Source organism: Panicum hallii, chromosome 3 (assembly GCF_002211085.1).
Source record: "Panicum hallii strain FIL2 chromosome 3, PHallii_v3.1, whole genome shotgun sequence".
NCBI lineage: Eukaryota > Viridiplantae > Streptophyta > Magnoliopsida > Poales > Poaceae > Panicum > Panicum hallii.
In genome coordinates this window covers 62344383-62372242 of record NC_038044.1, presented here as the reverse complement: position 1 = coordinate 62372242, position 27860 = coordinate 62344383, and the positions used below count along the sequence as shown (strand labels likewise).

The 27860-nt window shown below is 50.6% G+C and overlaps 4 protein-coding genes and 1 pseudogene across 4 annotated transcripts; 2 read left to right on the top strand and 3 right to left on the bottom strand.

The window, feature by feature from the left end:
• Positions 1 to 279: 279 nt before the first annotated feature.
• LOC112887059 (L-type lectin-domain containing receptor kinase IX.1-like) lies at positions 280 to 2791 on the bottom strand. Its single transcript, XM_025953139.1, has 2 exons — positions 1978 to 2791; positions 280 to 1883 (listed from the first exon to the last, which is right to left on the bottom strand). The coding sequence occupies exons 1-2, from the start codon at positions 2789 to 2791 to the stop codon at positions 619 to 621; spliced, it is 2079 nt and encodes a 692-aa protein (XP_025808924.1). The 3' UTR covers positions 280 to 618.
• A 4636-nt stretch (positions 2792 to 7427) lies between these two features.
• Positions 7428 to 17101, top strand: LOC112885629 (annotated as a pseudogene).
• A 65-nt stretch (positions 17102 to 17166) lies between these two features.
• Positions 17167 to 19308, bottom strand: LOC112887209 (L-type lectin-domain containing receptor kinase IX.1-like). The gene is made up of 2 exons (XM_025953334.1): positions 17940 to 19308; positions 17167 to 17854 (listed from the first exon to the last, which is right to left on the bottom strand). The coding sequence occupies exons 1-2, from the start codon at positions 19298 to 19300 to the stop codon at positions 17266 to 17268; spliced, it is 1950 nt and encodes a 649-aa protein (XP_025809119.1). The 5' UTR covers positions 19301 to 19308; the 3' UTR covers positions 17167 to 17265.
• A 1573-nt stretch (positions 19309 to 20881) lies between these two features.
• On the top strand, positions 20882 to 23460 carry LOC112884430 (26S proteasome non-ATPase regulatory subunit 11 homolog). Its single transcript, XM_025949813.1, has 2 exons — positions 20882 to 21047; positions 21973 to 23460. The coding sequence occupies exon 2, from the start codon at positions 21982 to 21984 to the stop codon at positions 23260 to 23262; it is 1281 nt and encodes a 426-aa protein (XP_025805598.1). The 5' UTR covers positions 20882 to 21047; positions 21973 to 21981; the 3' UTR covers positions 23263 to 23460.
• A 303-nt stretch (positions 23461 to 23763) lies between these two features.
• LOC112884429 (homocysteine S-methyltransferase 3) lies at positions 23764 to 27215 on the bottom strand. Its single transcript, XM_025949812.1, has 7 exons — positions 26822 to 27215; positions 25771 to 25827; positions 25481 to 25686; positions 25273 to 25402; positions 24977 to 25180; positions 24741 to 24812; positions 23764 to 24272 (listed from the first exon to the last, which is right to left on the bottom strand). Exons 1-7 carry the CDS (start codon positions 26999 to 27001, stop codon positions 24105 to 24107), a joined length of 1017 nt encoding a protein of 338 aa, XP_025805597.1. The 5' UTR covers positions 27002 to 27215; the 3' UTR covers positions 23764 to 24104.
• Positions 27216 to 27860: the final 645 nt, after the last annotated feature.

Here is a 27860-nt window from a genome sequence, read left to right as displayed (position 1 = left end):
AAACCAACAAGGAATATACAAAAACCGCCAAGAAAATGATATCCGCCAAGAATAGAGAGCCAATAAAACTCGATTTACTTGACGGCTAGCTGCAAAGGATCTTTTTTTGATGGTTTGACCGCCAAGCGAAATGGATTAACGGCAAAATCTATGTTGCACCAAGAAAACGTCGCAACCGCCAAGGATATAATTCCATGGCGGCTATCGACTGCCAAGTAAATATTTACTTGGTGAGTTAAGCCGCCAGTTTTGGTGTAGTGTACATCTGGTTTGGTGACTTCCCCAAACTTTCATTTACAACCGCAAGCCAAAAATGCACCCTAAATCTCCAGCCCCTAACCTGAACATAAAGCCTTGACTTTGGCTGTTAATGGTGCTCATTGGAGTTGACATGCCTGCACAAATCTCCAGCCAGATTCTATGGTGGGCAAGGAATTCAATAGAACATGCTGCCAATGTTACTCTATTTCAATTTGGTCTCTGCAGTTAAGTTCTATACTAGATCAGTAAAAATATTTGCCTTATGAACGTGAGGCACGTCTACAGATAGTAAAAAATCGTCAGGATAAATTTGATGCTACATTTAGTGTGGCGGAATGCAAAAGAACTTCTCTGTCGTTATTTCAGAAGGATTGACGTCTCTGTCGTGCTGGACTGAGTGGTGCCAGTGCCGGTGCCGGTGCTGCTGCCGCCGCCAGTCGTCGCAACCGAAGATGTGTAGTAGAAAGCGTCAGGTGGTGGCATGTAGGTCGCCACCGGCATCCTCGTCGGCAGGCTCGGCAGCGGCGCCTCGAGCCGCAGCACGTTGACTGCCTGCCTGATGGAAGGTCTCAGGCTCCGGTCAGGGTGCGCGCACCACAGCCCGACGACCATCACCGTCTCCATCTCCCGGGCGTCGAACTCCCCCTTGAGCCGCGCGTCGGCGGCGTCGAGGATGTCTCCCCTGCCGTAGAATTCCCACACCCATTGCACGAGGTGGATCACGTCGTCTTCCCGGTCTTCTTCCCCGCGGCGAGCCACCAGAGGCCGCCGGCCGCAGGCGATCTCCAGGAGGACGACCCCGAAGCTGTAGACGTCCGACTCGGCGCTCGCCCTGCCGGTGATCATGCACTCCGGGTCCATGTACCCCATGGTGCCGGCGAGCACCGTAGTGTGCGAGCCCCGGCCGTGGTCGACGAGCCTGGCGAGCCCGAAGTCTCCGAGTTTGGCGTGGAAGGACGCGTCGAGCATCACGTTGCTCGGCTTGATGTCCCTGTGAAGAACGCATTGCTCCCAATCCTGATGCAGGTAGAGCAGGGCCGATCCCAGCCCCAGCACAATCTCGTGCCGGAGCGGCCATGGCAGCAGTTCGCCGTCGCTGGCGCTGTAAAGGTGTGTGTCGAGGCTGCCGTTGGGCATCAGCTCGTAGACGAGGAGCAGCTCGCTGCCGCCGTGGCACCAGCCGATGAGCTGCACCAGGTTGCGGTGACGCAGCCGGCTGATGATCCTCACTTCCGAGGCGTACTCTTTCCTCCCCTGCTTCGAGCCCTTGGACACCCTCTTGATGGCGACGTGAAGGTTCATCTCCCTCAGGAATCCTCTGTACACCGACCCGAACCCGCCTTCCCCGAGCTTCTGCCTGTCCGAGAAGTTGTCCGTCGCGATGGAGAGCTCGCCGTAGCGGAACCGCTTTGGCCCGGTCCCTTTCTCGAACTCGTCTTCTATCTCTGGCTCGTCGTCAAAGAAGCCGCCGTCTCCCAGCTCTTGCTCCCTCCCTTCCTCAAGGATTTTAGCCTGTTTCCTCCGTCGTCGTCGTAGAAGGAACCACATCGAGAATCCCAGAATTACCAAGAACGAGACTGACACGCCAATCACGATCCCTGTCTTGGAAGACGATGATGGTCCTGTTGGATGTACAAAAGATCAGAGAATTCCGCACTGCGTCAACGTTTGTTGCACATCAATCGGAAAAGGAAGGTGCAGGAACAAGATGTTTACCAGGAGCTGCTGGCGGTGGCGGCGAAAGCGAAGGCGGCCCCACCGCCGGCGCCGGCGGCAGGGTGATGTCTAGAGGGACCACCAGGTAGACAAGGTAGCAGCTGTACCCCTTGATGGCGCCGCCGGTGTTGTTGGGGAACAGCTCCCCCAGCCTGTCCGTGTAGCTCGAGATACAGTTCGAGCACTCGCTGGCATTGAGGTCTCTGGTGCACTGCGCAAGCCCGTACATCTCCCGCGCCTGCGGGCCCGTGTACGGCGTGCTGCCGTTGGCGATCCGCAGCGGCGAGGCGGCGACGCCGCCGGTGAGCTTGCTCATCAGTGGCACCCAGGCGGCCCGCACGGCGTCCGAGGTGACGGGCACCCCGCGGATGGTCAGGAACACGGCGAGCACGGCGTTGAGGTCCGCGGTGGCGGGGATCGGCGCCGACGAGTACCGGAGCACGCACGCGTCGTAGGCCGCGCTCACGTTCCGGCTGCCCGGGCACACCGTCGTGATCCCCGCTGGCGCCCGGGCCAGGCAGTCCCGGCACTGCGTCGCGTTGCGGTCGGCGAAGCACATGATGAGGCCGAACACCTCGTCGGCGCCCACCCCGGCGCTGCCCTTGTAGAACCAGCCGTTGTCGCCGGCCGCCGCGGGGAGCGCGGCCAGGAGCTGGTCCAGGTTCTTCTTGTACTGGCTGCCGTCGGTGTAGTTGCCCGTCGTCGAGCACGATGGCGCACCAGGACGCAGGACGTTGTCGTCCTGACCAGCCGCCGCAGCCCAGAGCGCGGCGACGGCGGCGAGGAGGAGATGGAGGAGAAGGCCGGAAGCCATGGCCGGCGGCCGGCCGGGGACGCCGGTGCTTGCTGTTCTTTGCGACCCCTTTCCTCCTCGATTGTTTTCTTGGAGTGGTCAAAAGTGTTGCTCTCGTTCTGAATCGTGCATGCCGGCAGATGAATTATCTAGTGGATCGGGTAGGTTTTGAGCTGTTCTATTGTTGTATGACGATGGAGAACTTGGCATGCCTGTCCAGGTCTGCAGATGCAAAATGTCTCATAGATGCAGTTAGAAATATGGAGAGTCGGCAGTCAGCGTATGTAGCAGATGTCGATTTCTTGCAGAGCTCAGGTGTTTTTCTTTTCCATTGGAGAAAATAAACTTTTATTTTCTTGGGTGAGGAAGAACTTCAGGAGGATTCATTTGGAAGTTTTCAGAAGAGTGATCTAGAAGATTGTGCAAGCCAGCATTGTAATCTCTCTTTGAATGTCTTAGCTCTGAAGTCTAGTAGATAGTATAAAACTGTGTCTTTGGACCATGTCAAATGCCATTTGGATAAATCCGCAGTTGCCGGCCTGCTCTTGGCTTAGATCCGGTCTATTATCATACCTGCTCCTGTCACTGTCCTTGTAATCGGATCCTCTGCCAGATACCCGGGATGCCTTCAGCGTTGGTTCCTGTCGAAGTTCAGGCAGATGCAGGATGCATCAGACAGAACACTCCTGATCATTCAACGCTGGAGCACAGAATTCAGGCATGAAGAAATAACCATTCAAACTCAGGTGAAGTCAACTAGTCATGTCGCACGAATTGGAACCTGAAGCCTCGTCGCCATCGTAAACCATCAGCCGTGTGACAGTCAGTCCTCCTTCACGGCTGTGGAACAAGATGGCAAAATCTTCAGCTGTAATAGTCAGCATGGCGAGCCATGCCGCGGAACTCGTAAAAGTAACCAGATGGCAGCATGGAGAGCCGCCGCGCGGAGCCCCCGCAGTGGCCTACCTTGTTGGCGGCGTGAGCGGCTTGCTGCGTCGCCAGCGCCCGGCGGCGATTCCTGCGGGGTATCGTGGGTGCGCAGCTCGGTCGCTCGATGGTGTCGAAGTCTTTATGCTGGCCGGTCGCTGTGGCCGGAGCCGGCGGCCCTGCTACGAAGCCGTCAGCAGGCGCCGCTGTTCAGCGGCCTTCCGGTCGACGCGCCGGCGCCGCCGCGGGAGCAGCTGGGGCTGTGACCTGGGGCCGTTCAGCGGCGACGCGGCCTCGCCTAGCCTAGTTCGGACTTTTCCAAGACCCCCAGATATTTACAAAATGATCCTGATTTGGATCGCGATTAATAATCGCGATCCGAGTATTTACACATAACCCCTACAAATTACAAAATACTCCTGATTAGGATCGCGACTAATACTTACAAATATTCGTGATCCGAATATTTATAAAAAAGACCCCAAATACTTACAAATTACCCCCTGGAACGGACTGGCCCCATTGCAGGCGCTCCTCCCGCGTCCCGCCGGCCGCCGCCCACCGCCGCCCATCGCACCCTCCCGCCCTAGATGGAAGAAGCGCAGGGCCGCCATTCCTGTACTCCGTCGCTCCTGACAAAAAGTGACGATTATTTTTGTGAATTGACTGTGGGTTGTCACCTCCGCTCGAGACGACGGCGCAGCGCCGCCGCAGCGGTGGAATCGACTAAGGGCCTGTTCGTTTCCTACCCTCTAAACTTTAGACCCATCACATCAAAGAGAATCTTGCTATTTAGAAGTATTAAATAAAATCTGTTTATAAAACTTTTTGCACAGCTGGGTGCTAATTCGCGAGACAAATTTAATGAGCCTAATTAACCCATAATTTGCCACAGTGATGCTACATTAATCATCCGCTAATCATGGACTAATATACCTCATTAGATTCGTCTCGCGAATTAGCACTGGAGTTCTGCAATTAGTTTTGTAATTAGACTTTATTTAATACTTCTAAATGACAAGATTCTTTTTGATGTGACCCCTCTAAACTTTAGGCCCCAGGAAACGAACACACCCTAATTCGGGAGCAATACCGGCGGCGAATGGACAGGTCGGAAATTTGACCGTGTTTCCGGCCGCTGAAAACCGTTCTGGAGTGGCACGGTGGAGAACGACATGCCTGGGCGTCCTCGCGCGAGCTGGCCGTTCGTCTGGACGGGCACGGCTGCTTGAGACCAGAGGAAGGTGGTCGACACGGCGAGGTGGTGGTGCTGGGCTGCTGGCACCTCCAGCTTTCACTCGTAACGGCCCACGACGAGGCCAACATGCTCGTCAGAGTCCGGCGCCGCGCTGGCCGTGTCGAGGTGGTTGTGGAAGCCCAGCCCCGCCGCTGGTGTCCTGCCGCTGTCACCGTGCCGCCATTTGGTGAAACCGAGGAGCTACTGATCTCCTCTTTGTGTGCCGATTGAGCTTGACGATGTACGCAAGCAGGTGGTGACAGCAGTAATTGCGGAGCTAGCTCGGCAGCGCGGTGATCTCATAATTCTGATGCTTGTGTTCTGTAAGTTCGCATAAGCTCACAGCCTCTGCAAGACCATCAGATGTCTGAGACAATCCATTCCTGACTTCGTTGACCTCAATTCATCATCAGCTGTGGAATTGTGTTCAAGCAGGTTTGAAGTTCAGTCTCTCAGCAAGGAGGAACCTTTCAGAGTCCTCGCGTTTGCTAGCGATTGAGCTTGGTGTTGCACAGAAGCAGGTGATTGGCGCATTTGCTGTGTTTAAGAAGGAAAGCTTCAGAGTTTTGATGAACCATTCAAAGTCAGCAGTCAGGAGCGTCAGACTGTAACAGGCGGACAGCTTCTTGCCGAGTTCAGGAGGATTTTTGTTTCTCTGTTCAGAAATTTCAGGACAGCGTGTTTTTAAGTTTTTTTTCTGAATTGGTTTACAATTACAAAGTTTTGCAAGCTAGTAGTATTACTCTTTTGCTTTGCTATTGAATGAATGTCTTAGCAGAGATAGTATTAGAAATGTTCAGCTTTTGACCATCTCACATGCCATGTGGATAATCATCCATCCTAGACGAATGTTTCAGGTTGTCACTTTTTTTTAACAAAAATGAAATCAGAGTTGTGTCGTGCTGTATACGAAATGGAAAAGGGGGGGACGGTTGATTTCTCAGTTGTCTTGCCACGTTCTTGTACATTGGTCAGAAAATTTTGGGACGTCATGATGGACTCTGTGCTGAGAATATAGACAATTTACAGTATTAAATTCCATATAAAATAAATTATGATGAACACACGAATTAGCATGCATAGATTTAACATACTAGACAATATAAATAGCATAGCATAGCCAGAATCTCAGATACATGCTTAAGAAGTAGATTAGATTATAGAACACGTACTGAGTTTTGGCTGGAGGGTTGACGACGACAAACCGCCGCTGCTGGAGACGACGAAGGCGGTTGGCCCGTGAGACGACGGAGTTAGGTGGAATACGCACCGTAGTGAAGATCTTGAGCAGTCGCGCGAAGCGTTTTCCAAAAACCTTATTCGCCCTCTTCTGGTGCAGGATCCTAAAGGCGAAGGGTTCCAGAGACCTGCTCTCCGTTTTGCCGGTGCACGCCGGCGCTCGGGATGGAGAAGGCTACGGTAACGGCGCAGCAGCAAGAAGAGGCAAAACCCAGCAAGAAGAGGCAAAACCCTAACTCATTTTGATATGTTTTTTTAGGCCGTTGGGTTATATATATATATATATATATATATATATATATATTATATATAGGAAAGCCAATCGTCATCTCTCTTTTCCACTTAGTAAGGTGGGACTAAACTTTCACCATATTCTCTTGCATACATAGACCTTTAAGATTTACTAGAATTTTCTAAAATTGTTAATTCCAGCACTCTGTCAGCATCAGCTCACTTCACCAGGAGTCCCCAACACCGAAGCAAAATTGTCCAATTTCTTTGGAAACATTTTCAATCGCAACAGTCAACATGCTGCAGCACTCCTAGAGTCGTATTCAGTTGTCCAATTCAATTCAGAGTTCAGATTCCCCGCCTAGTGTCTCCTATACAACTTTCTCAGTTGCAGATATCAGTTTTAGCGACCGTATCTGAGCACGTATTTTTATTAAGAGGAGGACAATTGCAGATATCGGTGCAAGGTGATTTTGGGCCATTGGCCTCCAGTGGGCTCTGTAGGCAACTCCCTTGGAAATTGAAGGATACAACACATGGTAGTATTACCATGTTGGCCTACTCCTGCTGAGACACTTTCCTGGAAGGAGGAAACATGTATAAAAAATTCTCTTCCTGGCAAGATGACAATGCCTGGACGTTCATCACAACTGATCCTGACTGACATATTTAGACAGGAGGCAGCAACAAGTTGGGTGAAGTGAAGGGCATCTCAAGATTCCCAACTAGTAGGACACACTCGCCAGCTAGCAATCCAATCGGGCGTTGGAGCCTCCTCCTGCTCTCCTGGTCCCTTGCTACCATTTAAAGCTTATTATTAGGGTCATCGTTCCATATCATCCCAGCTTCACTGGCTCTCGACTGAAGCACTGAACTCACTGCCACAAAACTGAAATTTCTGAATTGAGAGCTCGAAACAATCGTCACGCAGATAGCTAAAACCGCCGAGACAATGATCCGTGACGTTCAACCGCCGTCATGAAAATCCTCTCACATTAACACCAGGCTAGCACTACACTCATCATGGCTCTGTGGCGCCTTCTTTCCGTCCTGCTCTTCACCGCGGCCACCTTGCTAGCAGGAGGCGGGGTTGCCGTCGGCGGCGAGTACACGCCATTCCCGTCGCCCTTCTGCTCGACCACGGACAACTTCACCGCCGGCAGCACGTAGCAGGTCAACGTTGACAAGCTCGTCCACCTCCTCGGCCAGAGCGCCGCCGAGAACGGCGGCTTCTTCATGGCCAGCTACGGCACCCGGCGCGACGAGGTGTTCAGCCTCATCATGTGCTACGCCGACTACAGCTGGGACAAGTGCATGAGCTGCGTGGACGCCGCGGTGGCCTGGGTGGGCGCCGGCTGCCCGTACAGCCGGTCGGCGAGCGTCAACTACGACAGGTGCCTCCTCCGGCACTCGAACGAGCCCTTCTTCGGCGCCGCCGACGAACTCAACCTCACGAGCTGGGTGGTCTGCTCGCTCGAGGACGCCGCCGACGCCGCCCGCATGAACGCGACGCGGTGGGCGCTAGTCGGCCAGCTCACCGAGCAGGCCGCCGGCTCGCCGCTGCGGTTCGCCTACCGCAACCTGAGCTACACGGACTCGGAGCGAGAGCCGCAGGTGATGTTACGCGCTGGCGCAGTGCAGGCGGGACCGCGGGACTTGTTGCCTGACGAGTGCAGCAGTTGCCTCCACTACCTGCGCGAGGAGTTGGGGAAGAACATCCCAAACGACACCGCTGGCTTTTACTTGGGATACAGCTGCTCATCAGGTACAACCTCGCTGGTTCCATGGAGATCATCGCGCCGCCTCCCCAAGGTTAGCTCTCCACCTGGCCTTCGTTTCTTTTCAATGCAGAGCTCAACGTTGCACTCATTACAGTTACAGGTTTTAAATCTGATGAACTTTTAATTATTAGTATGTTTCAGATCTCCTTTCCTCGATCCTCAACAATTGGTTTTATTGGAGAATTCGTAGCAACTATTTTACGATCTGTTTGATAAAGCCTCTAGAGCAGTTTCTATGCTGAGTACACGCTAAGCTCTACTAAACTATTTTTCCTACGAAGAGTGCAGTTTACACCCTCAAACTATCAGGTAAGTCCAATTTTTAACATTCAACTATAAAACCGGCATCCAACTATCGAAACCGGCAAATTTGGCCCTTTAGGTGGTTTCAAAGGTGTCGATGTTTTTATCATCAGCCTATCTAGAGATACCATCAGGTAGGAGATTATTTGGTGAGGGATTGCTGGATCTGGAGCTTGAAGGTAAAAGCAAGGACACAAGACATAGATTTAGACAAGTTAAGGCCGTCAGAGTAGCATAATGCCTACATCCTGTTTGGAGGTATTGTATATTGTGCCCTACGCTTGGATGTTAAGTTGCTTGCTGGCTGCTCTGCCGATCTAGGTATTCCTACCCTTCTGCGCGTTACTAGTTGGTTACAAGGTAGGAGTTCTAGTAGGATTACAAGATAGAGTGCTAACAGGATCACAGAGAAATCCTAGTAGAAGTCCGACTTTATTTTTCTTGCGAGTAGCTTTCAGGTACATGAGAATCTATCCATGACAAGCCCCCGAGCTTTTCGTAGCCGAGTAGTGCAGGCTTCCAAGTATTTATAGAATCATCTTCAAGTTCTTCTGAACTTGGCCTAGAATATGTCTTTCCGAGTACTTTCCTAGCTATTTCAAGGACGCGAGGTGCTCTTGCCCAAGTACATTTCAAGTCTTCAAAAATTATCTTTCTGTATGAGGTGCGATGAAAATCGCACTCCATATGGAGTAGCCCCTAAGGCTTAGGTTGAATCGAATAATTAGGCTGAAGGTCCTATTAGTCTTGAATCTTCTTTCTTTATCTTCTAAATAGATTTGAAAAATAAATCGCTGATGACACGTATCCTGCAGCCCCCGATCCTTCAATCCAAATACCAAATTTGGAAAAACGATCTAAAAGAACGTGGCATACGTTGCAAAATTTAGTAGAATCTGAATTGATGGTTAAAATACAGCTCAAAACATATCTTATCCCAAAGGACCCTTAGGCCGCCGCTGGTTTTTTAACCATACGGTTACCTTTTTCGCCTTGAGTCTTCACATGAATCAGCATCCAGCCCCCGAGCTTACGAGCTAGGCGAGCTGTAGAAGCCATGTTAAGTAGTTATTGGTGTCCAGTCCCGAGTCTAAGAGCTAGCTTAGCTGTGATGGCGCGCTGAGCGGCCTGGAGAGTTGTCGCCTGAAAAAAGACAATACAAACATTATGTATAGCATAATGTTTGGTATTGAATATTCCAAAATTTATTCGATTTAAAAATAAATTTGCTGTGTCGAGCTCTTGTTTAGACCATGTAAACCTCCCAAGTAGTCCGCCTGTTGCGCTTAAGCACTTGGTCTTATTTTAGCCGTTGCTCATAGCGTGCATGAGATCTTTATCCTGTGTACGCGTAGAGGCGTTAGGTGTGAAAGAAGAGCTGAAGTTTTATGGATTAAGGCATGTGCTACCCGAGAAGATTAGCGACTGTTAAGAGAAAACAACGTGCAGAAATAAGAAGTCGGCATTACGATAAAGAGAATGCTCGTTGGCATAAAGTAGTCGACGAGAGCGCGTGTTGCAGCACGCATGTCTGTAGGGTGCAGCTGCCGTGAGCCCGACACACCACAATGTACCAAGCGCGTGGGCGGTGCCCTAGGTACTCGATGTACCAATCGTGTGGGCAGCAAACCCTAGAAGTAGTCGATCATGGTACCCCGGGGTAATTCCCGTCGAGAGGCGTACCCAAAATAGTGGCGGATCCTGTGAAGAAATAGTCGGAAAATGTATAAATGACAGCTTAATTCGTGGGCAATTGTCGATGAAGCCGTGACGGTCGTCGATGAAGCCACAACGGTTGTTGATGAAGCCCGACTAGTCGGAATCGATTCCAACGACGGTGTGAGACTCATTCCCGACTAGTTTTCTAGTCGAAACGAGTAATCAAAGTAGTCAGCAGCGGTTCGCCGAGCGTCCTCGTGAAGTCGAAGTGGTTATCGGCGGGTTGCCGAGCGTCCTCGTAAAGTTGAATTAGTTTGAAGATGAGGTCCTTCAAGCTCGCCCTATGATTTCGTCGATCTGCCCCACAGTAGGCACCAACTATCGGTGTTTTTTTACCATCAACCTACCTAAAGATACCTTGAGGTAGGAGATTATTTGGTGAGGGATCGCTGGATCTGGAATTTGAAGGTAAAAATAAGGACACAAAATATAAATTTAGATAGATTCAGACCGCCAGAGTAGCGTAATGCCCTACATCCTTTTTGGAGGTATTGTATATTGCACTCCGTTTGGGTGTTGAGTTGTCTGTTGGCTACTCTGCTGATTTAGGTATCCCTGCCCTCCTTTATATATCTCGGGGGTGAGTTACTGGTCGGTTACAAGGTAAGAGTTCTAATAGAATTATAAGGTAGACTCCTAGTAGGATTATAGAGGAATCCTTGTAGGAGTCCGACTTCGTTTTTCGTATGGCAGCTTCCTTACGCATACCTAGGGATCTATCCTCCGACAAAAGGTGGTTTTCATTTTGTGAAAATTAAAAATATTCAAATTTAAACTAAAAAATTATAAGTAATTTATTTTAAATTAAAAATATTATGAAACAGGTATTAAAAGTTTTCTAAAAATGTAACCTATTTATTGGCACTCTACTTGTCGGTTATTCGGATCCAACTTTTTTATGTTCATAGTATTTGGTTTGCTTGTAGCTATGCCTATTATTTTTGAATAAATAAGATTCAAATAGAGCAATAATAGATATGTTACATTTTTAGAAAAAGTTTGGTACTACTTTCATAATTTTCTAATTTAAAATAAATTAGTTTTAATTTTTAGATCTAATTAATTTTTTTTAAAAAATATGAAACCACCTTCAGTACCATCCAAAGGTCCAAACTTATCCGATTTCAACAATCGGATGGCTCTCGTTATCCGGTTTTGTAGTTAAATGTTGAAAATTGGAATTTTTCCTTTTTTCTAATGAGTGGTTGTAGATTGAAATGATGGGCTAGAAGTTGCAAAAGGTACAAAAGATAGCTTCTTCTTATTCATTTCTCATTTAGAATTCCTTCATACTTAAAAATTTCAATCTAGAGAATAACTTTCAGACACAAAATCACTTCTATCAGAAAAATCACTTCTCACAGTTAATCAGCGGGAGATCTACCAAACAGACACCAGTATATAAGGGATAGGTCTCACAGTTAATCATTATTAGTTATATGCTCTATTTTTTCTATAGGTTTCTATGGTTTATGTATAAATCTTAAAATTGTTAGCCCGGTATTTTTCTTATCGTTGAAAATTTTGAGTCATTTTGAATTTGTGCCCACCCCTTCCTCCTAGCCCATATGTCTTCTTATTTCTATATATTTTGATGCCTTATTTTTCATGTTAGATTGTTTGGAGGTAATCTAGATTATTTTTTGTACAGTTTGAGGATTTTTTTAAATTTTTATCTAAAAGAAAACGGTAAATCCATAAACATGTTTATGGGCGACCTCGATTTCCCCCCCCCTTACCGATAAGGTTAACATATGTTGATGGATTGGAAGCGGTATCAGTTCCGAAAGGAATGTAACACTTGACCTTCACATTTCCATGCTGCAGGTGGCTCCGGTGACGAATGGAAGCGCCTAAAACTAATTATGGTGGTGGCCGGCGTGTCCGTCACCGGCACAGTGGGGTTCCTGCTCTTCCTCGGCCTCTCCCGTCGGTACCTCTTGCAATGCTGCGAAGGCAGGACGACGGCGACGACCAAGATGAAATGCGTCGGATCACGGACGTACTTCCGTGGTGAAGCCGTGGAACTCATCGAGCTCGAGCGAGGGACTGGAGTCACTGGGCCAAGGAGATTCTCCTACGACGAGCTCACCGCAGCCACCAACAACTTCTCCGATGACAGGAAGCTAGGACAAGGTGGCTTCGGATCGGTGTACCGTGGGTTCTTGGAGGACCTGAACCTCCACGTGGCCATCAAGAGGGTCTCCAAGACCTCCCCGCAGGGCTGGAGGGAGTTCATGTCGGAGGTGAAGATCATCAGCGGGCTCAGGCACCGGAACGTCGTGCTGCTCATCGGCTGGTGCTACTACTGAAACGAACCGGATTCCCGAATCGAGGAATCCGACTCCCTGTATCATCGTGATAGTCTCTGAATCAAGCGCTATCACATACAGAACTCATTTCAGGCATAATATCACAGTCATACTTTGCATAAGGTCAAACACAGGTTTAATTATTACATAAATCCAAAGGATCTGTAATACGGAATTTATTACAAGCCTCTCGGCTAGAACGAACAAGCAGAAGGCGCAAAGCGGTAGCTAGGTCTTCGGCCGTCCTTCATCTTCGGGAACCTTCTCCACAGGCGACTTGAGCGTAGCTTGAGCCTCAGTCGTACCATCCGTCGTCGTTGGGGTCGAACTCCGGATCGGATCCTGCATCGTACCAGGCTATCCCCAAGGAATGGGATAGATTCACATCACCATCTAAATGCAAGCTTTATCGTGGTCTATACTATGGGTATAACAGAGCTCAAGAGGTAAAGCTGAGGTTTCCCTATGCATGCAATATATATATATATATATATATATATATATATATATATATATATAAATATAAGTATACACATCTCCTTCCATTCCTGACTCGGGCCTTTCCGGCATCCCGGACTCCCGGTCAACGCACACCTTCCAAAACCACCAAGTCGATGCGAGAACTCCCTCTCCTCGCATCTCAGCTGCCCCCTGGCAGGAAGTTATTCTAGAGGGAGGTAGAAATTATAAGTAACACTAACTAATAAGAGCAACAGAGGAGTAGGGATGTCCATGACCGAGGACGCGGCTATACGTATAGTTTTCACCCTGCAGGGGTTGTACACCTGGACCCACTCGAATCGACACTAGCTGGGGATCAGCCGACTAATATACGAAACACCGGTCTACTGAAACGGAACTAGGAGCCACGGCACCATCCGGCTTTCCCGGGTCTTGGGCGCATCCTCCCACGGGAGGTCGCCCCGGGACTGTGAAGCCTCCCATTCATCTCGGGGAACGTGAGGTTAGCACCTCCTTCCCCTGCACTAATACTCGATCTTCCCACCGGCTTGGTACCGCGCTTGCTAACCCCGGACCGGGCCCACCCTCATAATGGGTAAGTGGTGTGCACGCTTAACAGATTCCCACAAGTCATAGTTACTCTCACCCGGTCCTTAACTGCCGAAGCGGGCATCTTCGTCAAAGCGTATCCACCACGGTGGTCCGCGACTGTACCCATAACGGGTGCCTCCAACACCTCAAACTCGTAACCAAAACTGTACCCGCCACAGGTACTCCGTAGGGTGTGCCAAGATACACACCCCAAGCCCTCAATCCACGATCGAGTTAGGTTGCCCACTCCCGGCTAAAACCCTAATCACCAACTCCTGAAGAGTACCACTTCACACACGCCAAGACTATCCATCCATTCCCACACATACACATTCAAGGATTTACAAGGCATTTCATATAATAAACAAGTGAGATAGGAGGACAAGGAGTAAGGTACATAAAATAGACCATGCAGGTTCATCTCGATGCAAGTACACATACAACGATAGCATATCTACAAGCAATGCCTAATAGGAATTCAAATCGTAGATGGGCGTGAACCTGGCATCTCTTCGAAGTCCTTCTGGGCCTCCGGGTAGTCCTGGCCGTCGGTCAACTCCTCGTGGTCGGATCCTATTCGTAAATACGAGTAAGAGTAGGGACCAAAGTGTAGAAATGCACAAAACTCTATAAATAAGATCCAAATCACCACAAAGCCTACTCTAACGGGTGGTTTATGATTTTAGAAGAATTATGGAACTGGTTTCATAATTTTTGGAGGTCCGGTTGATTCATTATGAATTTTCTAAGCAAAAACCTATTTATGAAATTTCTGGAAAAGAAAGTTAGTCAACAGAGACACGTGGCAGCATCCGGGGCGTGCCACGTGGCATGCTGATGTCAGCATGACGTCATCAGGGGGTCCAGGTCTGCTGACGCCAGCAGTGGGCCCTGCTGACGTCAGCGTTGACCGGTCAACGATCAACGGTCAAGGGGTCCACGGGTCAACAGGTCCCACTGGTCAGCCTCACCCCGAGGCTGACGGATGGGTCCCTCGGGTCAGGCCGGGTTTAAGGGAAAAAGAAAAGGGGTTGGCTCGATTTTGGGCCGAAAGGGGGGGGTGCTGGGCCGGCTCACGGCCCATCTCGGTTCGGCTTAAGCTTCGTGGTCAACTCGGCCTGCGGCTTAGCAGGCCGGCTCGGTCCTCGGGCTGGCTGGCTCGTCTTGGGCCTTGATGTTCCTTGGGCCGCAATGGGCTGGCGGCCCTCTCCTGCTTCGCCTTCTCCTCCTCGCTGGCTGTTTCCGCTTCCTTCCCTCTCGCTGACAGGTCGGGCCCATACGTCAGTCTCCGCGGGATCCGGTGTGGCGGGGCCCGGATCTGGTGCGGCAGGTGTGTGTGTGTGTGTACATGTGGGCGCCGTGGGCGTGTGCGAGTGTGAACGCCGGAGGGTGTTCGGGGAAATGTCCCAAAGGCCTGGCCGCGACGCGAACGCGACGTCGCGGCCACGTCGCGGGGTTGCCGTGCACGGCGAGGCAGGGCGGTCTAGGCTTGGTGTGGCCTAGCAGAGACGCGGTGAGGCGGGGACACGGCTTGGCCTCGCGGCGCTGGCGTGCACACACGCGCGCGGGTCCTAGCATCCCAGGGCCTCGGCGTGGCCGTGCCGTGCGCGGGGCACCGGCATCCTGGGCCCGCGGCACGACTCGGCGGCAGTGAGATGACGGCGATAGCGGGGAAGACGGCGGCGCGTCGGGCTCCTGCACAAGAAGCGGCGCAAAGGCCAGAAGGGAAAGGGGGTCCCTAGGGTTTGCTACGGAAGGTTCATCGACATTGCCGGTAGCAGTGGGGAAAGAGAAGGAGCGGCGGCGGTGAACCTCACCGGCGGGACTGAAGAGGATGGTGCTCGGTGCGGCGGGGAGGCGGTGCCGTGGCGAGGTGGTGCAGGGCCGGGCAGCGCGGGTTCGCCGGTGTAGACGATCGGGGCGCCGGCTCGGTGAAGACGCTCCGGCGGCAGCGGCGTCCTCCTCCTCCTCGTGCTCTCCTCCTGCTCCTCCTCCTCTCCTCTGGTGCGGCGGCGGCGGACTGGAAAAAGGGCACGGGTGGCTAGGGTTTGTGGCTGCGACTGCGGGTCTAGGCGGCGGCCTCGGGTACTTAAGGGGGCGGCTCGAGGATCGCGGCGCGGCCCCAGACGCCGAGGGCGGCGATGCCCGGCGTCCGTGCTGTGGCCACGCGGCGGGCATCCGGCGGCTGCGGATGACACGAGGGAGCGGGGCCGCGGCGGAAGGGAAAGGGGAAAAGAAGGGCGCGGACGGTTACGGCCTATTGTCGCGAGGCGGGGGCGAGCGGCGACGGGGGCGAAACGAGCCGGGATGGTGAGCGGGCGGAGGAAGAAGGGAAAGCTGACGGGTGGGTCCCGCCCGTCAGCTGCCCCAGGTGGAGGGGAAGGTGAAGGGTCGCGCGTGAGCTGGTGTCGGTGGGCTGGGCCGGGGTCTGCGGGATGGCTCGCGGAAAAGAAAGAGAGAGGGAGAGAGATTGTTGGGCTGCGCACGTGGGTTGGTTCGGGCTGCACGAGTTGGGCCGGTTTCTGGCTATAGGTCCAAAGGGGATTTAGGGATTAAAGGTTGGATTTGAATTTGAGTAGCCCATTCAAATTCAAATCCCACTCAATTGAACCAAGCAATTTGAAAACCAATCAAATAAAATCCAACAACAATCTCAAGTTAAGATAATCCACAAAAGTTTTTGAAATTCACAATTTTTGCTATGTAAACACCCTAAGGTACAAACATGGAATGTTACAACTACGGCGGCGGCGGCGACCTCCTCCTCGTCTACGAGCTGATGCACAACGGCAGCGTGGACAGCCACCTCCACAGCCCGAGCAAGCAGCTCGGCTGGCGGGCAAGGTACCAGATCGTTCTCGGGATCGGTTCCGCGCTCGTGTACCTGCACAAGGAGACGGAGCCGCGCGTCGTGCACCGCGACATCAAGCCGAGCAACGTGATGCTGGACGCGGCGTTCACGGCCAAGCTCGGGGACTTCGGGCTGGCCAGGGCGGTCGAGGACGGCGGCCGGCGGTCGCGGACCACGACGCCGGCGCGCACGACGGGGTATCTGGACCCGGAGTGCGTAGCCACCGGGAGGACGAGCGTCGAGTCCGACGTGTACAGCTTCGGCGTCGTGCTCCTCGAGATCGCCTCCGGGCGGCGCCCCGTGGCGACGCTGCCGAACGGGAGCACGGTCCACCTGGCGCAGAGGATGCGGGACCTGCACGTCGCCGGGAGGGTCCGGGACGCGGCGGACGCGCGGCTGGGCGGAGACTACGACGCCGAGCAGATGGAGCGCGTGATCGTCGTCGGGCTCTGGTGCGCGCACCCGGACCGGAGCCTGAGACCGACCGTCAGGCACGCGGTGAACGCGCTCCGGTTCGACGCCCCGCTGCCGATCCTCCCGGCGAGGTCGCCGGCCGTCGCAGCACGCCTTGCGCCGCCGGTGGCCGATGCACTGTTTCCTGTGACCGGCAGCTCCGGCACACTGCGACGATCAGTACCGGCGCCGGCGGCTCCAATGGGTACCATGGACATGGTGTGACGGAATGGCAATAAGGGATCTTGACACTCAAAATCTGTTCATAAATAAAGGTGAAATAGGCATCATAACGCAAGGTTCAGACAAGATCATTCACAACAGCTGCTAGATACTTGTTGACATTCCAGAGGTGCTGTTTCTCCCATGAGAAGATAGATCAGAGTTCATCAGCAGGCCAGCCGGCGGCTTGTAACCACCACCGGCGCCCTCTCAAGGAGGCTCGGCAGCGGCAGCTCGAACTGCAGCACGCCGAGGACCTGCCTGATGGACGGCCTCGTGTTCCGGTCCTCCTGCGTGCACCAGAGCCCGGTCACCAGCACGCTCTCCATCTCCCGGGTGTCGAACTCCCCGCCCAGCCGTGGGTCGGCGGCGTCGAGGACCCTTCCCCGGCCGTTGAGCTCCGCCACGTGCCGCGACAGGTGGATCACGGCGTCGTCGTCGAGCACCACGGCGGGCCCCCGGCCGCACGCGACCTCGAGGAGGACGACGCCGAAGCTGTAGACGTCGGACTGGGCGCTGGCCCTGCCTCTCACCCTGCACCCCGGGTCCATGTACCCCAGCGTGCCGGCGAGCACCGTGGTGTGCGAGCCCCGGGCGTGGTCGACGAGCCTCGCCAGCCCGAAGTCGCCGAGCTTGGCGTGGAAGGAGGCGTCCAGCATCACGTTGCTCGGCTTGATGTCCCTGTGAAGAACGCACTGCTCCCATTCTTGGTGGAGGTAAAGAATCGCTGAGGCGATTTCGAGCACAATCTTGTGCCTACAAAATTGCATAATTTAAACAATTTACCATTAGTAATTGTAGTCTTCATGATGTTAATCCTAATAATTTGCTAAACACTTGCCTAAGTGACCATGGTAATTTGCTGTCTGCACTGTATAGATGTTTGTCGAGGCTGCCGTTGGGCATCAGCTCGTAGACAAGGAGGAGGTCGCCGCCGCCGTGGCACCAGCCGACGAGCTGCACCAGGTGGCGGTGCCTCAGCCGGCTAACGATCCTCACCTCCGAGGCGTACTCCTTCCTCCCCTGCTTGGAGCCCTTGGACACCCTCTTGATGGCGACGTGAAGGTTCATCTCCCTCAGGAATCCTCTGTACACCGACCCGAACCCGCCTTCCCCGAGCTTCCGCCTGTCCGAGAAGTTGTCCGTCGCGATGGCGAGCTCGTCGTAGCGGAACTGCTTTGGCCAGGTTCCTTTCTCGAACTCGTCTTCCATCGTCCTCGTTTCCTCGTGGAGTTTAGCCATCTTCCGACGCCGACGCCGGAGAAGAAGCCACGCGGAGAAGCACAGAACTATCAAGATCGAGGCGGAACCGATGGACACGAGTAGTATCAGGGCAACGTCGCTTAACCCCCCCGACCCTGTCGTGGAGCCTGAAGCGTTTTGAGGAAATCTGCTACGGGGGGAACTAGAAGGGTGAGGCTCAGGCGACCGCGCCGGCGCCGGAGGCAGGGTGATGTCGAGCGCAGCCACCTGGTAGCGCAGGTAGCACCTGTACCCCTTGACGACGCCGCCGGAGTTGTTGGGGAACAGCTTCCCCAGCTGGCTGGCGTAGTTGCTGATGCATCGCGCGCACTCGCTGGCGTTGAGGTACCGCGTGCACTGCGCCAGCCCGTACATGTCCTGCGAGCTCGAGTACGGCGTGCTGCCGTTGGCGAGCCGCAGCGGCGAGGCGGCGACGCCGCCCGTGAGCTCGCTCATCAGCGGCACCCAGGCTTCCCGCAGTCCCTCCGAGGTGACGTCCACCCCAGGGAAACTCAGGTACACTCTGTACAAGTAGTTGAGGTCCGCGGTGGCCGGGATCGGCGGTGCGTCCGAGTACTGGAGGACGCACGCGTCGTACATGGCGCGGACGCTCCGGCTGCCCGGGCACACCGTCGTGATCCCGGCGGGCGCCCTGGAGAGGCAGTCCAGGCACGCCGTCGCGTTGTAGTCGGCGTAGCACATGACGAGGCCAAACACCTGGTCGGCGCCCGCCCCGGCGCTGCCGTTGTAGAACCAGCCGTTGTCGCCGGCCGCCGCGGGGAGCCTGGACAGGAGCTCGGCGAGGTTCCTCTGGTACTGGCTGCCGGCCGTGTAGTTGTTCGCCGTGGAGCAGTCAGGCGGCCACGGCCGCAAGATGCTGTCGTCCTTCGCCACAGCGCGGAGCAAGGCGACGACGGTGGTGAGGGCGAAAACGAGACGGCGATGAGAAGCCATGGCCATTGGCCGGCCAGCAACCTTCTTTCTAAATCGTGCAGCCAGCTGATGTTCAGAACTTCAGATCAAGATGGCGTGTCCCCGGCTGAGGGGTGGTAAGGAAACATACCGTTGCTCTCTTCGCCATTCAACTTGATCTTTATATATTTTTAACTTAAATTATATAAATTAGAGCTCGATTCTTTAAATTATCTAGACTAAAATTAGACTAAAATTTAAGACCCTTTACAACCCTGATCCGATCGGTTCTGGATCAGCAGCCAGCAGACGGACTACTGGAAAGGAGTGACAACCCTGATCCGAGCGGTTCTGGATCAGCAGCCAGCAGACGGACTACTGGAAAGGAGTGAAGGACAATTAGTATTTTTTCCCTGCAAAGTTGTCATTCAGAAGAGTGACTGAAAAGTTAAACATGCGCGCTAATCCTTTCTAATACTTTGATTGGGTCAAAAGTAGCCTTTAGACGTGTGTTGAGAAAATCTTGGACGCTCTCAAATGTCATCATATTTCGTCGGGGATGATGAACACACAAGTGCGACGGCACGATGCAATCAGAGTCAAGAGTCAGTGCAACCAAAATGACTCTTATTGACTGGTTTTTTTTAGGAAACAGGAGGAAGTGCTCCCTTACTGGTTATATATTAAGAAAAGGTAAAAGGTATTAGGTTACAAATGATTCTAGCCAAAACTATGATGGCTTGAACATGTCTAAGAACTCTGAATCTTTCTAGGACATTATGAACTGTGTGGCCTTCTGACTCAAATATCAAAGCATTTCGAGACCCCCAGATGCTCTAGCTCATCAGAACAATAATCTCCATGAAGAAAGGGTCTTGTAGCACTGTCCTGAAAACTTCCAGTAGCTGATACGGCTCAATTTTTAGCTCACTATTCAGACTAAGAGCGTTCCAACATTGGACAGCAAAGGAGCACTTTACAAAGGATGTTCAACGGATTCTTCCACTGTTTGACAGGATTTGTGTTCAAGTCTTTGTTCAGAAAAGTGGCTTGGAAATTTTTACGTGCACAAGTCTTTGTTCAGAAAAGTGGCTTGGAAAATTTTACGTGCACGCTAATACCTCCTTCGTTCCAAATTATAGATCGTTTTGACATTTCTAAATGCATAGATTTTGCTATGCATATAGATATACACAGTATCTAGATACACAATAAAAATTATGCACGTGAAAATATCAAAACGACCTCAAGTTTTGTTATAGCAGCAACTACTAGGTGCTTGTCGGTGGCAGTCTGGCAGGCCAGTCTAGCCAAATAGTGATGTCATAATGATGTAATAATTATTTAAATCTAAGAATAGTAATTTATAAGTAACTCACGAAATGCAGCATCAAAATAAAATCAACCCTACTGTTCTTTTTCTTCCTCTTTTTTGAGAACTTCCTACTGTTCTTCTTGTCAGAACAAATCCGAGTGTTCTTCCTAGGCGGCCTCCGGAAAAGCAAGCAACACGAAGTCGGCCCGTTCCTAACTGGGCCTAATGGACAAAAGCCTTCCTTTTTTTCTTTCTTTACAAACAAGAAAAGCCTTTTCTTTCCTTTTAATTTAGAACCAGAGTAATAATCTCAAACTGACTGAGCGGACCCAACTGAGACAGCATCCAGAAGCCGAACCCTCACGCCTCCTTCCACCGAACCGGAGCCCGCCGCCGGCCACCCCGCTCCGACGAAGAAGGTCGCCGCCGTCGCCGCCTCCCCCCGGGCTCGGATCGACATCCTCTCCCTCCGTCGGCAAGGTAAACGGAACCTAGCTTGCCTGCACGGATCCGTGGTCGTTCTTCCCGTGGGATCTGTTCGTTTCTTCTTCCCTGCGAACTGTAGGATCAGATCGGAGCCCCGCCGCCTCCCTGTTAATTGCGGGTTTGTTCGCTGCGCTTGCCCTACCCACTACCAGTCGAGCCGTCTGCTCGCTGAATTGTGCGTGCTGCCCTTCGGAAGCCCGTAGCCGTGACGCCGTTTTCGGCGCAATCCGGGGAGGATTCGTCCCCCTTGCTCTGCTCCGAGTACAGCATCTCCCTTCCTTCGCGCTTAGTTTGTTGGCTAGGTTGTTAGTTCAAGGAGCCACCTCTACCAGAGGAGATGGACGGGTTTCGCCGAACGACTAAGTGTCGGGTTCCTCTTTGTGCCTAGATTTACGGAACTGTTTTAGTTCTATGCCCAGTATATTGATCTTCTAACGATTTTGGATGAAATTCCGTGGTTTTGGTTCAACCATTCAAGATGAAACAATGTGCTTGCAATTTTGTTTCCCTGTCATGGGTCCATGTCCATTGATGTTTTAGGTAGAAACAAGTAGTATCTCAATTGCAGCGTGGCATGGTCCAAGCTTATTCAGAATGCACAGTATCTCACTCTTCTAATGGTTTCTAAATCATAAGTCCATTTTTTTTGTTAGTTAAAGAAGCCATACTAAGTGCATGATTGCTGGTTCCATTTGCATACATTTTTCATGTAGGCATGATCAAATATCTCTGTACTGCGATTAATTCTTAGTTTTCTGTTGAAGTTGTTTATTTACTTTGTAAGTAGAGTTCTTTTCGTATATGTGATTATGTGCAATAACATATCCTGCAGTGCCCAACTTTGTATTACTTATTTCTTCTACATTTTGGCCATCCTGTTTTATTTTCTAACCATTTGTGGTAAACTCTCTTGTAATAGGGAGTGGTGATGTCTACTTCGGTGCAATCATCGTACCTTCCTGCTACCACTGAGTCGATATCAAAGGCTCAGGAGGCTAAGGATGCTTCTGAGTCCATCTCAATCCTCTACCGAGTGCTCGAAGATCCATCTTCTTCAGCGGATGCACTGAGAGTAAAAGAGCTTGCCATTACAAATCTGACAAACTACCTCACGAAAGAAAACAGAGCTGAGGATCTCAGGAATCTTTTGACCCAGCTCAGGCCCTTCTTTGCACAGATCCCCAAGGCAAAGACTGCGAAGATTGTGCGTGGCATCATTGATGCTGTTGCCAAGATACCTGGAACATCTGAGCTTCAGATTTCACTCTGCAAGGAGATGGTAGAATGGACCCGTGCAGAGAAGCGTACCTTCCTCAGGCAGCGTGTGGAAGCAAGGCTGGCAGCCCTTCTGTTAGAGAATCAAGAGTATACTGAGGCCCTTACGCTCCTTTCTGGTCTCATCAAGGAAGTCAGGAGGCTGGACGACAAGTTGCTTCTTGTGGACATTGACCTTCTGGAGAGCAAACTCCATTTCTCTCTGAGAAACCTGCCAAAGGCCAAAGCTTCTCTCACTGCTGCAAGAACTGCAGCCAATGCCATTTATGTGCCACCATCTCAGCAGGGCATCATTGATCTGCAGAGTGGAATCCTTCATGCTGAAGAAAAGGACTACAAGACTGCTTACAGCTACTTCTTCGAAGCATTTGAAGCTTTCAGTTCTCTGGAGGATCCAAAGGCCATCTTCAGCTTGAAGTACATGCTTCTGTGCAAGATAATGGTCAATCAAGCTGATGATGTTGCAGGAATCATCTCATCAAAGGCTGGTCTGAAGTATCTGGGTCCAGATGTTGATGCCATGAAAGCTGTGGCCGATGCCTACTCCAAAAGGTCTCTGAAGTACTTTGAAACTGCTCTCCGTGACTACAAAGCCCAGCTGGAGGAAGATCCTATCGTCCACAGGCACCTCTCGTCGCTGTACGATACCCTACTGGAGCAGAACCTCTGCAGGTTGATTGAGCCCTACTCGAGGGTGGAGATTGCACACATAGCCGAGATGATTGAGCTGCCAATCAGCCATGTTGAGAAGAAGCTGTCCCAGATGATCCTTGACAAGAAATTTGCGGGGACTCTGGATCAGGGTGCTGGCTGCCTCATCATCTTCGAGGATACCAAGACCGAGGAGATCTTCCCCACTACGCTCGAGACAATCACGAATGTCGGGAAGGTCGTGGACAGCCTTTACATGAGATCGGCCAAGATCATGGCTTAAAATATGCAGGTCTACTGTCAGTTTAGCTGACCTTACTTAGCTCTGCAAGTGACATTTAATTCTGAATTTGTTTTCTTTTTCCTTTTCATTTGGGGCTGTGGAATGTTTGAGCTACAATTATGCCATGTTGCTCACGGACGAGACTGTTAATTTCTGGGTAATGGAAGTACTGTTAACGCTTTGATGTTTTCTACTTCATGTTATCTCTAGATGTCATTACAATATTACTGTTAGATGGTCCATGTTAGCTACCTTTGTGACTGGGCTGTGCTACTCGATTTGTTTTCAGTGGGTAAAGATCTTAGCATTTAGATGCCATACAATTTACGAAAGGAAGCTGCTATTGTACTTTTTGATTACCAGTGATAACCCTGTGAAGACTAAAATTGATGGCTGATTGATAAATCTAACGCCCTCACAGAAGCTCAGCGCTGACAAAATAGAAGAAATAAGAACTTTTCATTTCAGGACATGCATATTTATCAGCTAAAACTCATGGTCTAACAAATATTTCACAGGGAAGTGGTAGTACTCTTATTGCAAGATAGCATCTCCAGAGCAACTCTCACTTATACAAACTCTTTAACTCTTAGTAGTGATACTAACGCTTAATCAACTCAGCCGCAAGTTGTTTCACCCACTCAGTAGAACTCGATCATCGATGTTGCTTCCTATCCTTTCACTAGCTGTACCTCCAAGTACAAAAGCTTAAGAACTCAGAAATACATCGGAATTTACAGACATAGCTGCAGAACCATATCATTTGCAGGATATGCAACAGTACATCAGGCCGCTGGTCAAGGTACCGCGAGGAGATACGCATCTGGAAGTAGAGCACAGCTCTATGCCACAGGTAACTGCTGCGTGTTGGAGCCTTGGTTTAGAGTTCTGTGAATAGCCCTGATGGTGTTTGGAGTTGTCCTGCAGCAGCCTCCGATAAGGGCGGCCCCATCTTTGCACCATTCATTTACGTAGGAAACAAAATCACCATCCGATACACCAGTGGATTCCTGCACAGCATATGAAACTTCCAGAGTTCAGACCGCCCCATGTTTGTTTTGACATACTATATTTGGTTAGAAATACAAAAGGATGGCTTGTATTTAACAAGGAAAAAAATACTGAAGAGAAGGGGAAAAAATGCACAATGTCGGCTATGCATATGTATCCAAAAGGAAAAGAAATAAGAGAATGCATCTCCCCTTCATAATGTCCCCCACAAATACTAGACTGAATAGCCATGTTGTTCGTGGGAAAAGGAAGATACAACAATAAGCTGTTCTAGTACAACTTTCCTTGCACCTAGGAAGGACATGCGTGCATTTACGTTTCTAACTTTGGTGGAATGAAAACCCAAACAGCATAGACAAAATAAAAAAAAGAAAAGAAATAAAACCAGGTATTTCATTGTCATTTTTTCATGTTCCAAAGAAGATAGCTGCTATAAGAATAAGCTTAAGTGTGCTGGATGAACTTACCACCCACTCCTTTTTCTCACCATCATATCTTTCTCCACTGTTGGGATATATCAGAATAGGCTTGTCTGTGATCTGTGGTAATGAAACATAGCAAGTCAAAATAAATAGAACTGCAGCCTGCTCAACACAATGATCAGTACAATGCCTAAGAGGAAGAAGAATGCAAATCATTGATATGCACTTTGCATGCCTAAGAGGAACTAATTTTGTAATTGAGGGCATAAGGTGGTGGATACCTTTCGAATGGAGAGTATCAGTCCATGAATAAATCTTGGAGGTGTGCAGTTTATCCCAACAGCACCAACCTTTGCACACTTGTCAGCAATAGTAGCACATTCAATCAACGAGTCTCCACTCACAATATTAACTCCATCTTTTGAGTTGAAGGAAAACCATGCAGGGATATGTATGTTACATTCCTCAAGAAGTTCAACATATGCCTAAAAGACAAAACTAGCCAACAATCAGAGACTATTTGACAAGGATGAATATAAAGTGCAAGGCAAAAGATTAAGATCACAAAATAGTAGACCTGAGCTTCAAGTTTGTTGGGGATCGTTTCAAAAGCAATCAAATCAGGACCTGCTTCAGCAAGAACCTGAAGCCTCCGCCGATGAAAATCTTTCAGGAATTCTATTGTACCAGCTTCACCATAGTCCCCACTAATTTCAGCAAACCAGAAGTCAATGTCTGGCATACGTATGTGAAAGCATGTTCTCTGTAATTAAATAGCTATATACCTGTACTCAGAGCCATCAGCAAGATAAGCCCCAAAACTTCCTATAGAAGCTGCAACCAGAATAGGTTTTTGTGCAGGAATGGATTGATCTAAATGTTCCTTCAGGAACATCTCACGAGCTTCCTGTGCAATCTCGACACTCTTTGTTAGTAAGTTTTCACTTTGTTCTTTTGAAAAACCCTTTGACTCAAACCCTTGAATCGTGGCCTGCAATATCCAAGATGGCAGTCAGTACTGTTGACAAATGAACATCACATAAAACTAAAATGTATGGTGTTTACAGCTTGGAACCTGATATGATGCTGTGATTATAATGTTTGCACCAGCTTCTAGGTAATCCATATGGACCTGTTTCACCAAATAAACAAAGGGACGTTAATATGCCATGACAATCTGAAAATGGCTGTTTGCGTATGGAAGTATAACTATTTAAATCAAAATTCAAAAAAAAAAAGAGAGAACTGTTTCTTAGGTAACTGCAGACAGAACAAAGAGATTTGAACAACTGATCACCACAAGAAATCTCTATTTACTCTCCTTTTTATTTTGATTTTTGATCGCACCTAATAGTCCATTGCTAACCTAGAAGTTTACACACATTAGTTCAGCTTCCATGATTTAAGTCAAACATGGGTCCTGATTTCTAAGGGCCGTAGTGATGGACTCGGTTGAGGATAAGTCTAAGTCTGGATAAGATCCGGGAATTTGCTACGCTGGACCAGCCAGCAAAATACATGGTTGCGATGCAGACATACAGTCTGTGCCCAACTGCCTAAGACTGGTCCAGATCAAGCCAGTCTCAAAATCATCAAAAGGCAAAATTTGTTCCTGAATGCTCACCAAAATCAGTAGGTAGGCATAAACTGTCTCTTGATGAATGAGCAAATTTGGCAGCAAAGCATGAACTATTGAACTTTTATTCCAATCCCCACCACATGCCCATATGCCAGCATAAGAGTACCATGCTACTGCGCTGTTCATGTCGTTGTACTAGGCAACCTACTCTAGTGGAGCTGTGGGGACATTCCCCATATTCTTTTTTATACAGCGATATTTCCTTCCGAGTTCCAACACCCTTGGAACTAGTGGTGAACTGTGATCCCAATGACATCACAATCTTGACTACTCGAGGAGTTTCAGTTGTTAATTTTGTTTCCAATCTTGGGACAAACAAAGGGAAAAAGATTAGATTTTGCGACACGGCCGCATCGCCGCGAGCTTTAGTTTTTTCCCCAAGAACAGAAGGCAGAGATCGAACGAATCACCAAAAAAGTAGCACACCAGCTGAATCTGCTTCACCGGAAGAGTGGTGGTTTTGGGGGGAAAGGGTGGTGCGGCTTGCCTTGCGGATGAGGTGCGGGGAGGCGAGGATGCACTTGGCGCTCCAGAGCGGGTCGTTGAGGTCGGCGCCGTTGGCCTCGAGCTCCGTGGCCAGCCCGCCGTCCAGCACGAGGCGCCCGCCGCCGGCCGCCACCCACCGCCGCACCGCCTCCTCCGCGACGCCGCCGGCCGTCCCCACCATCTCTCGCCTCGCCCTGGCTGCTCCTCCTCCTCCTCCTCCCGCTGCTCAGTGCGCTGGCGCTGGGGGCTCCGCCTTGTGCTCGCTCGCGATGTGGAGGCTGGAATTGGGGCTCGGATTTGGATTTGATTTTGGATTTCGCCCGTGCGGCGTGGGGAGGATTTATAGGAGGGAGGAGAGCGGCGCCGGGAACATGGGGGAGGCAGCGTGCCGTGCAATGGGATGGGCATGGGCTCGGCTGCTGACGAGCATATGACGGCGTGACGTGGCAGCAGGGTGTATGGCTATCTCCAAACATTTTCAACTTTACTTCTTTTGAATTATGATTATTTAACAGTATCTTCTGTGAAAATTTGTTTAGCAATCTGCCTTCGGAATTTCACCCATGGCAACTTCACACGTAACAAATGGATCCCTCAATTCTGTGGGAAATCACACATTTCAAATGTCGCGAATGTTTTCAATTACGAATCTCATGGCAAAAACACTTCAAAGGTGAAAACAAATGTTCGTTTGTTCAGTATCGGAGAATGGATTATAAAGTAATTCTGAGGGCAGTGTCCAGTGTGACAAGAAAGCGAGTTCAGAGTGACAGTGTTGCTCCCGCAGCAGTCTGGGGCAGTGGAACCAGAACAAAAATGTCGCCCTCAGTAGTAGTCTTCGAATCAGCTTACCAGAAATCGCTGCCAACCTTTCAAAAACCAAACAAAAACCGCGATCATCCTCGTCAGCAACAAACCAACGGTAGAGCACGACAGCCTTGTCAGCTTGAAAAGCTCGACGGCGCACGGCCAGGTTCACGGCACCTACCCTCAAAAATGGCAGCATCCGATACATCGGTTTTTACAGCATGCTCGAAAAC